Raw genomic sequence first — 12257 nt, forward strand, 5'->3', positions numbered from 1 at the left:
CACCACATCATTTTCTCATTATTATGACGCCCGTTCCATAATACGTGTCGGCCCGAGTGGGCGAATAGGAGCACATACACATACACACAAACACGCGAGAACGCTGCGAGATATCAAAGTGAGCGGCCCAATCTCGGAGCTATTGAGGAACAATCAAGGCTGTGGCTGATGAGTTTGATGATTTTCAAACACGATCAGCTCCTGCTGTTTGATTCTGAGGAGGTGTTTTTTTGGGGGGGGGAAAGCTGAAGAACTATCGACGGAGCATCTGCATGTGGACCAATCTGAAGACTGAACAATTGACTTAGAGATATCGGTATTTGAGTCTTTTACTTTCACGTTTCCAGCACTCTTTAAATTCATAGAAATATTAGTATGAGTTTGACTGAGTCAGGCGAATTTCTGACAAGGCGTCACAATATTATGCCTAAGTTACCTATGTACAGGTACCTGGAACTGAAAAATATCCATCCTGGGGGCCAGATTGGACCCACTGGTGGGCTGATTCTGGCCTGCGGGCCGTACGTTGGACACCCCTGATTTAACAGGGGTCCCGGGATTTGAAACTGGCAACCCCCCCCCCCCGTTTACAAACCCAATTCGTGCAACCACATTTGTACGGCAGCTGTAATTTTCCAGGTCAAATTATTGACCTGATTAAACGTCAGCACGAGGAAGGAAATATTTGGCTAACAACTTGTTAGCTAGCGTGTTGTCGTTTGTTTTTCAATGTCACAACAACACATTCTCAATGTGATATGGACATTCTTTTGTGTCTGTAAGGCTAGTTCTTCGATATGTTGTGTTTTATATAGCCGTTATAGCATTACTGTATGTAGGTAACTTGGAGCTGCAGAGTGCAGGAACAGCAGCAAACTTGCATTTTTTTTTATATCAAATTTCACGATCAGGATTAAAAATGTGACTGAAGAATTAAGCGTCCAGGGATATTTTCAGCTCTGAATTGACTTGTAAAACCTTTTATGAGTGTTTCTTTCCTTTCCTGTAATATCTCAGGGAGCTAATACCTTGCTAATTTTTTTTGCACAGTACACTTTCACTTCAAAACACAAAATATGTTGTAAAGGGAGTATACACTCATACACACATACTTAGTAAATTCACTTTCCGCCAATAAACCCCTCCTAAATGTTACACACTGGCCCTTTAAAACAGTGGACCCCAGTGGACCAGTTTTCCCTTTATTTTAATTAGAAGATTAGTAGTGTGTCGGTGTAATTGGTGAGCACCGATGTCTCTGTGATCATCAGATTTTAAGCCGTAAAACATAATCTAAATTGAGAAGCAAACTAATACACGTTGCACAAGTTAATTCAATCCAAATGCAGCCAGTTTAATTTAACTCCCTGCTCATACTCAACCATCCACACTCCCCATCTCAGACGACAGACGTCTGACTATAGCGCGTGTGTCTGTGTGAATGTATCGCAGCCGCACTCACCAGGCCTATGAGCACCCTCTGTTGATGGTCCTCCTCCTGGAAAAGTGGCACCAGCTTCTTATCTGGAGGACACCAGGCAATAGAGACATAAAAGAGACGTATGAAGAAGTGCTCGATGCCCCCCCCCATCACCACCCCCCCCCCCCCCCCCCCACTCGGAGTGAGAAGCACAGGTAGCCTCTGGTGTGTCAGGAACAATCAAAGAAACGGGCCATCGGGCGAAATGGAAGAAACCAAAAAACTGCGACTTGTTTACGACTTTAATAAAACAGGGGGGGGGCGGAGGAGGACTGATCTAGGACATTTATGGATTCTTTAGGGAGGGGGGGGTGTACTTTCTTGAAAAATACATGCCAAAGCTTGGGGGGGGGGTTGACGCTGCAATCCTGCCGTGTGTGCCTGTGCATACAGTATATCTGTGTGTGTGTGTGTGTGTGTGTGTCTAGGCTGCAGTTCTTTTATATCGGTCATAGAAAAGTGCAGCACACTCCAGTACACTTTGCTTTGAAATCTCAATATTTAACAGAGGACTCTGGTGTATTTAGCCATTTACCGCGGTTTCACGCAGCCGCGCATTGATGACTCCACCCACGTTTAGTAGGTACTATTTTTTGGGGGGGAATGTCACGACAAATCATTCTCATTGTGATATGGACGTTCTTTTGTGTCTCTGAGGCTAGTTCTTTCGGTGTGTTGTGTTTTGTGTAGCTGTTATGGCATTGCTGTATCCAGGTAACTTGGAGCTGCACAGTGCAGGAACAGCAGCAACCTTGCATTTTTGATATCAAATTTGCAGGGGTTTTTTTTATGTGTGGAGGAATTAGTGTCATCTAATGGTGAGACTGCACATTAGTCTGGTGTATTTAATAGTAGGTAGGTATTTTTGTAGTGGAAAACCAACTTGTGCCGTGCCGTGGCGAGGCGAGCTGGGACCATGTAATTGAGCCCATTTTTCCAGAATAATGTCTGATATCTGGCAGTTATTTGCAATTTCCTGCATGTTCAAATAGTTCATATAACAAACTGAACTCACCAACAACAACAGTACAGCCAAAATATTTGCATTAAAAAAAATCTTTTGCAGACTGCAAATCATGTTTATGTTTTGAAATCATGTTTTTGGCATGTGGCGCCACCTACCGCCCTCTACCAATCATTGAAGTCAGTAGAGTCTCAGCTGCCGAGCAACCACGGGGTTGCCAGTTACGTCAGAAAATAAAACCTAAAAGATCTCGGTATTTTGAATTTGAACCCTAGTAGTGGCCGTTTTTGGCCACATTCTTACATATGGCACCTTTTAAACAATTAACAAAGGAAAAAACATATTTATTACATGTTTATTTAGGAAATAAACATGATTTTGAGAATCTGGCAAACAAAGACACTGATTCTCCGGCTTTCCTGAAACGGCACCAGTGAAATGACCATAATAACCACATGTTGGCTCAAAGTGCGCTCGGTTTTAAAGGGTTAAATGCAACTAATACAGGGTTTATCATGACCATGTTTTCCCTCCTGTTATTGCCTGCTTGGAACACGATACTACATTTTATTGCTATCGAGGGGCTGCTTTAAATCCTGACACTGCCTCCGTCATGTGGAAAAGTGATCAAACTGTCATGTTTTACTCGGGAATCGGTGGGAGCGGGTGTGGCTGTCTGAGATCATCCATGTGCATTAACGAGGGAACGTCCCGTGTTATGGTCGACACAAAACCGCTGCACCCCGAGTCAGGAGAGACAGACGGGAGGGGAAGGAAGTACCTAACTCCCCGCTGTTATATAATTGTAGCATTTTTCATTTCTTCTCTTTTTTTTTTCATTGTGCTCTCTCGTTTTTTTTTCCCCATCCCTCTCCTGTCCTCTACTGTTTTTCCTTTTTCCTTCTCTCAGCTTCTCCTCCGAAGATAAATTAGCGCAGTGGTTTCGGTTCGGCCGAATATTCTCCAGTGGGCATGAAGAATGCGACCTCAGACGAACACACACAAACACTTTCACACACAGTTTTTTCCGTTTCCGTTATCGCTCAAGGTTTTCCTTATTTATCCCCATTCCCTCGCACCGCTACGTGCGCGACGCGATCTCTACGGCTTTACGTGTTTGTGTCCGCGTGTGTTAATGCGCCGTCTTACCGAGACACCAGGTATCCACCATCGACAGAACCCTACAAAGAAAAGAAAGAAAGAGGTTTGCATTAAAAAACAAAAACCCTTAAGCCAGTATTATACTCAGACTCTTACTTTTTATGTAGTAGGCTGAGGCTGCATAATGCTACATGGGGGAAAAAAAAATATATCAAAACTATAAAAGCAAACACTTTGTAAGCAGGTGCGTGAGTTTGGCCTGAAGGAAGAAAAGTTAATTATTATCCCTCACATAAACAGGACGGAGTTATTTTCAATTGGCAGCAGGTTTTTACACGAGCAGGTACGTGACTGTCGTCATCATTGTCGTCGTACTCTCGACTTTTCCAATTCAGAGTAGGTATATTATATGTTTATGGCACATAGGCAGGGTACGAAGCTGCAAAAAAGGACTTTATGAAAGTCAATAAAAGAAGAGGATTCTGAGGAGGTTTGTGAGTTTGAAGAGTGAGGAATACAAAAAAAAAAAGTCAATTTCAAGGAGAGGGGGGAAAAAAAAGCATCCACACTGGAGGTAAGAGCTTATGTCACCCGACTGTGACATTAACATCACAAGCAGATGGCTCTTGAAATCAGTGTTTTTTTTTTTTTCTCCACATCCGCTCACATCACAAGAAACGCTCCGGAGGAACATTATGGGGTGAAATTTAAAAAGTGCCAGTATGAAGGGAAGTCACAAATAACTCTTTTTGAGATATACACCCAGACGTACTTTGAAATGTTTCCTGAAGTATATGAAGTTTTCTGAGCGGATCGGCTCCAAAACGGTTAAGAATAATGTCCGATATTTGTCTTATTCTATCTTACCAAGGAGCCTTCTTATCTCCTCTATAAAAGCAGACGTATTGTGGGTTTTATTGTGTTTAGAGGAAAACAGTGTCCAGCAAAATCAATATAATATCGGCTATTTGGACACAAATAAGGGTCAGTGAACGGATTAGATTGGTTTTAGTAGGAGGATTAAATGTTTTTAAAGCTCCCATAGACCGGAAGTGGCAATTAACGCTGTTTTGTTTTTTTGGTGTGTATCTGCGCCATTGCCATCGTTTATGAAGCCCTGAAGTTTCCAAACAAACAGTATTGTATTCTCGGGCTCTGCAAAAACATCCGTCGTGGAGGTGTTTCACTAGCGACAGTGTCTTCTAACTCTGGGTCAAAGTCGTAAAAGGGACTGCGGCGGAGCGAGTCGAGACAAAGCCCTTTTTAAACATTGTTCAAACAATGTTTTAATAATAATGAGTAGAAGTGCATCCACCGTTCCAGAGGGGGGAGCTGCGCTTCTGAGAGCTGACGTGCTAATAACGTCACTTCCAGGTACCTGGCCAATCACAAGACAGTTGGGAAAGCTCTCTAACCCACCCATGGATGTATAATATGAACTGGATAAAGCACCGCCCCCTCTGCTTTGAAGACAATTTTTACATGGTGGCCACTGTGGGTACTGCAACAGAAAACCCTATAGAGCCCAAAGGCAATTTTCCCATTGACCGCAATAGTAAAAGAGACGCCTGTAAAAGTGTCCACAGGACACCTCGAGACATGGACATGGGCTTTTATAGATCTTTATATGGTAGTGACACTACTGCACATGCTCTATGGGCCCCATAACCCGGAAATAAACACGGAAGTCCAAATCTTTTTTGGCATATGTGTGCTGGGTGAGCAGCTTCATAGGAATGAACGGAAGCAAGGGGCAGTGCTCTATCCAGTTCATATAATACATCCATGAACCCACCGTAAACCTAACCCTTATCCAAAGCACAGTTCTGTCTTCTGGGTGTGAGATTTTGGTTAGAAACAGCGTGGCTGACAAGAGCTTCAGTGAGGAGAGATTTGGATCGGCTCATTTGGAGCAACTAGGAGGTTTTTGCCCATAAAAACAAGTTTATGTATGTATGTAGATCTCCATAACTCACATATATGTGCGATAGGACCACTCTATGGGAGCTTTAATGTTACCAGGCTTGTATATAAGTGAACTGGCCTCTAACTTATGAGTGAAATCGAGGCATTGCACTTCCACGCCTCTCAAGGTTTAAAACTATGGCTTGAAGTGCTAATTAGAGGACATTATATAAGTTTTATGAAGACAGGAACACAGTACAAAGTTGCAGTCATGCCTTTGTTCCCCCCCCCCCCCCCCCCCGCCCCCAGTATCAGGTCATTTTAAAGCCTGTGGTACTTTTCCTAACCAAATCTCCAGTGGGAAAGGCAGACTTACTTCTTTGTGTTCTCCTCAATGTGATTCATGTGGCTGGACGGTTTCCTTTCAGACCTCTGAAACAAAACAACACCATGAGAGTGGGGAATTCAGGTTGCTCCAGGTGTGCCAGGTGTACACAACAGGTATGCCAATGAGAATATATATATATACACAAAGCACACACACACATTTTTGTTATCTCACATCAACAAGCAACCAGGTTTTCTTTTTTTTATTATTCCACTGCCGCAAAATCCGCTTCCGTTTCTGTCTATTTTCGAGCAATAAAATAACCTCTTCAATGGTTCGCCGTGTTTGTTGACGCCTGCAACTTGGCACCGCCCCTCTAGAGGGAGCATCGTGTAACGTCTATAGCGACGCAAAAGACGCACGGAGGTATGGACGGACGTGATTGTAGTCGGAGAATGACGATGCAGGCTAGAACTATTCGTATAAAAACCTGTCATGGAGTGAGTCGGAACGGAATAGGCTATGTCAAAATCAAACAAAGTTGTCAAGGAATTTAAGAGTAAGACTTGTTCATTCATTTTATGCTAAATTGTTGAGTGTTAGACACCATGAAGACCCTTGGTTCTCAAACTGATGGTAAACATGTCCAAATAAAAGATGCCGAGCTCTGCATCCATAGCACAACTCTTGCCTCTTCCTTCTATGTTTTTACGTATAAAGTCTGTAGAATTGGTGTTTTCCATTCAAATTTGGTGGTATCTCAATGTACATTTGCAGTATAATGAATGAATAAAGGTAACATTGGGTTTTACAACTTTTTCAATCGACCCGTAGATCTAAAATTGTGGTTCCTCAGGTGGTACTAGAAATGCTGTTCTACTGTATATACCAGGGTATGTGATCAGAGCAGCGCTGAGGAATTTTGTGTGTCGAATAATGACAATAAATTAAATAATAGTAATTGTAGTCACCGTATCTCTCGCTCCATCTTAATCTAATAGCCCTATTACCAGTGTCTTCCTCCCGTGAAATGTTCACAGCTGACTTTGTTGATAATGGTGTGACTAAAAAAACACGTCGGTCTCAAATCTGCAGCAGATTTGTTAAGAATGTCACAATCCCCCCCAAAAAAACACCATCCATTTTCTCTGGTAATGCCCTTAAACTGAACTTGTTTTGGGTAAGAAATCGGATTAGGACGCTCACTGTTGACAGGTTTGACTTCTCCTCCGGGCTATTTGTGCTGGCTGACCCAATCGCTGTAAACGATTGTATAAATTGAGAATTTATTCAAACTGTTGAACGGCAGACGGATTTTAATGACGGCTCGGGAAAAAGCCAGATGCTCCCTCTTATTAAGCCTGGTTTTGCTGAACTTGCCAAGGAGGTTTCTTATGAGCAACTCTTTTTCTTTTATTGAGCGTCTGATAGCTGGGATGATTATGTCTTAAAAGTATATATATTTTTTTAGATGTATCTCTCAGCGATGTCAAGGTCAAGGGCTATTTATTGCTTTATTCATTGATTTTTAACAGTGATGCATAGAGATTGGTACTTTCTATATCATATGTTGGAGTGATGATACGAAGCACTGTATGTTTATGTGATGTGTGCCGTGATATGTAGGGTGTTAAATGTAGGGTTTCCTGGAGCATTTATTTTTTACTGTATTGCTTTAAATCATCTTACAAGGCCTGTAAAAACTCCATCCAATCTTAATGAACGGCCCGAACTAATTAATTGAATCATTAAGCATCAGTCAAACTGCCTTCGTACCCCTCTCATGCTCAGAAGACAACGCCAGAGCTTACGTTTTAGCAAGCTAGCTTGAAATCCAATGAGACAGTTGCAGCAACGTCATAGAGGGTTTTCACCTACGTCACGTTCGGGGCAGTAACCCGGATGCGCGGGCCATATTGGAGGTACTCGGAGGCTCCTTTTCGGATAAATGTCCGAAACCACAGAAAAGCTCCTCAAAACGCGTTATGGATGCAAAGGCATACAGGGAATGTGGCCAAAAACGGTTACTCCATTCAAATTCAAAATACCGAGGTCTTTTAGGTTTCGATTTCTGACGTAACTGGCAACCCCGTGGTTGCTCGGCAGCTGAGACTCTACTGGCTGCAATGATTGGTAGACGGCAGTAGGTGGTAGATTTATTACATAATGCACCATAAAATTCCCTATAGAAAATAGTCATGTTAGAGAGTGGATGGTTGTTTGTCTTTTATATGGCCCTGTGATGGTCTGGCAACCTGTCCAGTTTGGGCCCCCCCGGCTTTGGGATTGGGGCACCAGCGCCCCCTGACCCTAATGTGGAGGATGAAGCAAAATAGTAGATATACAATAACACTCACCAGTTTGTCCCAGTCGGCCTTTATGTGTGAGGTTCTGTATCTGGGGTTGGGAACAGCATCTAGATATTTTGTCCTCTCTGTGTTCCACTGCAGCTCTGTCCAGAAACCCTGGAGACACACACACACACACACACACACACACACACACACACACACACACACACACACACACACACACACCAAAGTGACAAAACAAGGACATTGCCTGAAACAACTGAGAATTATTGCGTCAGAAATGCGCTCAAGCAGACCCGATACATATAAAATCACACTGTTCCACATGAAAGTGCCCTTTGAGTGTCTCAAGGCATAAGGGCTACATTAATTTGCCAACACTGCATCGCACACAAACTGAGAGAATATACAGTATGTAGGTTATTATGTAACGTGTTCTTTCTGCAGGCTTGGAGCAGGACAGAAGAAGACTTGGATATTCAACACGTGTGTGCAGCACACGCCGAAATACGGTGTGGAAAACATGTTGTTACCTTTCCTTTCAGCGCAGCCTTAATATGCAGCTCAGTGCTGCACGAGACACCAGGGATTTCCAGCAAACACACTGGTACGTCCTAAAACACAGAGAAGCAGACTCAAGAGCTTAGGGAACCTAAGGAACAAGATGTGACTGCATGTGTCCTCTTTCTGCATTCTCATCTGGTTATATATAGATAGTTCCAGCGCTTTATGCATGAGAAAATATGTGTATAAGTGCGCGTGGTACCTTCATGTCGAATACAGAGGAGTAAGGCAGGACTTTATCCAGGCTGACAGACTTGTTGTAGCTTATTCTGTACAAAGATGCTGCGAGAAAGAGGCAGGATGGCCTTAAAATACACTCATTCTGAATTTTTCATACAAGCAGACAAGACAATAAGGCAACAACGTTGTCGTACATTCCGAGTACTTCGAAAAATTAGGGCCAACACTGTGAAAACACGGATATTTATATGTTGTAGCACCAAAAACAATGCAAATTTATGCTGCAAGGTGCTCCAACATCTAATATCGCTGAATAATGACTGTTTTTCCCGACATTGTAAGTAAGTAAGTAACATCATGTGCTGTTCTTTTATTCAAAGGAATTCTAGACAAACACACTGGCGGGGACTTAACCACATTTTTTTTTTTTGAGTCTCCACGCTCTCTCAAAAATAACCACATATATTTGCCAACTCCTCAGACCCACGTGGGACACCTGGCACAAGTATGCGGAAAAAGCGATTTTCAAAAGGCAAAAACTAATAGAGTTGATAAAACAATTCAGCCGTGTGGAGATAAGATGTATGCAGTCGGGAAACCACAGAGGAGGAGGAGGAGGAGGAGGAGGAGGAGGAGGAGGAGGAGGAGGCCTTAAAATGGCAGAGAAAAGCGCTAGACCGTGAAGGACTGATTGACTGCCACTGACCTAGAATGAACTCCTGGATCTGATCGAAGGACTCGAAGGCAATCACGTTGTCACACAGCCATTCGATAATCTAGAGGCATGACAGAAACACACAGGAGACGACGGTCACCACCGCCGGAGCTGCGCTGCATCTTAATTTGTACATTTACATTAAGTGTAGACACATGAAATGACTTCAGTTTCAAGCTGCAGTGCGATCATTCTGCCTGTGTCTGTAACAGTATTTAAAAAAAACAGGTTCTGTGCTATGTCAAGCAAAACTATCAGACCTGGCTGAGGGGAGTGTTTATGTGTATGCGTTTGTATATATTCAAATGTACGCACTGCAGTTTTAGGAGTCTGACCACAGCTCCTGGCACCATTTGAAAAAACATGCAGATTGTAGTTAAATTGAATCAAGGCTGATTGTTTGTCTCTGTATGTTGGGCTAGCATTAACCCTGTAAGGTACTACTCAACCATTTGGTCGACCACACTTTAAGTCACTATATCTCATTGAAAAATGCATCAAGCTGAACTCACTAACATTTAATGTGACTTGCTCTGAATGTTGTACTTTATGAATTATGCAAACCAGGTTTATTATGAACATCTGAAATCTGAAATACTGTAGGATCTAATTTAAAAAAAAGGAAATAAAATAATAAAAAATGCAAATGAATAATTTTTCCTTGCTTTTTTCATGGTGCGTACCTTAAAGGGTTAAAGAATAAGTGTTACCTCTAATCTATTGAAATATCAACTCAATATCTGCCATTCCTTAACGTAATTATTACTTTTTGGCATATAATTGCACTGCAGTGCAGGCATAAAAGTTTGAAAAAAGTTTGAAGAGGCCGACCATTAGTGAAGTTAAGCAATTCCTTTTCTTGTATTATTTGTTCTCATTACCCAGTAAAGTCACACTTTAGATTAGGGAACACATATTCACCATTAACTTGGTGCTTACTGACATATATAAGTTGCATACTAGCCCTTTATTAATGATCATTAAGCACAAATTAACACCTTATTCTACATAACCTTATTCTACCTCTATTACTACATAAGTTATTTCCTACATAAGGTGTTAATACGTGCTTAATATTTACTAATTAATATGCGTGTTAGTTAGTATTAATGGTGAATATATGTTCCCTAATCTAAAGTGTTACCAACAGTGGATTATAATGGATTAAAAAAAAAGGAAATCCGCTCAATATATTGGCCCAAAAATCAGTGGCTACACTGATTTCCACAAATCAGTATCGGCATCAAAAACCCACATCGGTCGACCTCTACTAGAAATAATATGTGGATAGAAGTATTTGGTTTTTCAGTGAGAGGAGAACGCTGATATGATCGCAAGGCCGTACGGTGGCATATGATAAAAATTCCCCATCCTGATAAGATGTTTTTTTTTGGACGATCTTGCTGCAGCGCTGTACTGTGCTCTATTTAAAGTAAAGAAACATGAAATATTAATGAATTTGTCAAAGAAGGCAAACCTGCAAATATCACTAAATCTCGTCCTTTGCTGCCAATTTCGCTGCAGCGTTGGCCCAGGAGGGTTTTCGGTTTAAGTTCAGTGCATTTTGCATAACAATAACCGTTGCGTGGAAGGATGGAAACGAAAAAGAAGTAAAGAAAGGAATTGGTTCTGTGCCTGTATTCAAACAAAGGGAAACTTTAAGAGGCAATCACCTTTTATTAAAGTCACTACTTTTTTTGTTCTGGCTGGCCCCATTAACAGACTCTACGAAGAATACGAGTTAAGTGCGGTGTCTAATTTCCCAGCGCTGGCTGCGGTAATGAAGCTGGTGACTCATTTAACCTCTAAAGAAAGATTTTATTCGAAACTATCAAAGCAGCTGGAACATCTTCATTTCCGTGTATTACTGAGCGAGTCTGAGTCATCGCCCCAAACACAATATCTGTGGCCACTCTTTTTTTTCTTTCAATTTGTTAAGTGTGATTCTCTGTTTCGCGCGCGTGTTTAATTTTCCCGTCGTCTTGCCTCCATCTGCTCTCTGCCAACTCAACGTTGACGTCGAACAAGTTCAGACGAGGGGGGAGAGAAAGAAACGCTCTCATCTCTCCGGTTATCTGGTTACTTGCTCTGAGCAGAATTCAATTTTGTGAAAAACGCGAACACGAACAGTTCATGCGTCTTAGTTTAAATCCTGCTGTTTTTCTTCCATTGATTGTTATGTTGTGCGTGTGTGTGAAATAAAGATGTTTTGCTGCATAACAGTGGATAATAAAGTTTGGGGGGGGGGGGGTGGGCCAAAATAATGAGTGACGGCTTCAACCTTGAATATTTCACTGCATTTGCATTAAAAGTCAATATCTCTGCCCTCCTTTCCGTGCTCCTTCTGTACCTGCAGCTCCAGGCTTGGGTCGTTTCCCATGTAAACCAGCAGGCAGTGGAGGGCGGCCAGGTGCTGAGGGTGAACATTGCTGCTGCTGCTGCTGCTGCTGCTCCTGCGACACCTCGGATGGATGTGATATAGCACAAATTTTAGCTTTATGCCACATAAGCGTATACGCACGGGGGGGAAGCAGATGCAGAGGCAGACAGCCAACACTCAGGCACTGCACAGTGATGTGTGTGCTGTTTTTTATTTATTTATTTATTTATTTATTTATGTATTATTATTAAGTCAAACACAGCTTTAAAAAAAAAAAGAACACGTAAATAAAATCAGGATACCTGAGCGTGATTATCTATAAGGAGAA

General features: G+C 42.1%; 1 protein-coding gene across 1 annotated transcript in view; it reads right to left on the bottom strand.

The window, feature by feature from the left end:
* gsap (gamma-secretase activating protein) overlaps positions 1–12257 on the bottom strand; it is a gene marked incomplete at its 5' end in the record, with an annotated part of 40652 nt that overhangs the window by 17533 nt on the left and 10862 nt on the right. Inside the window, 8 exons of the mRNA XM_083906622.1 lie at positions 1463–1524; positions 3594–3625; positions 5827–5882; positions 8136–8243; positions 8624–8704; positions 8857–8936; positions 9541–9610; positions 11900–11987. Of these exons, the coding sequence (XP_083762748.1) occupies positions 1463–1524; positions 3594–3625; positions 5827–5882; positions 8136–8243; positions 8624–8704; positions 8857–8936; positions 9541–9610; positions 11900–11987 (577 nt within the window). The remainder of the gene's footprint in view (positions 1–1462; positions 1525–3593; positions 3626–5826; positions 5883–8135; positions 8244–8623; positions 8705–8856; positions 8937–9540; positions 9611–11899; positions 11988–12257) is intronic.

The sequence above is a fragment of the Microchirus variegatus genome, assembly GCF_963457635.1.
Source record: "Microchirus variegatus genome assembly, chromosome: 20".
NCBI classification, from domain to species: domain Eukaryota; kingdom Metazoa; phylum Chordata; class Actinopteri; order Pleuronectiformes; family Soleidae; genus Microchirus; species Microchirus variegatus.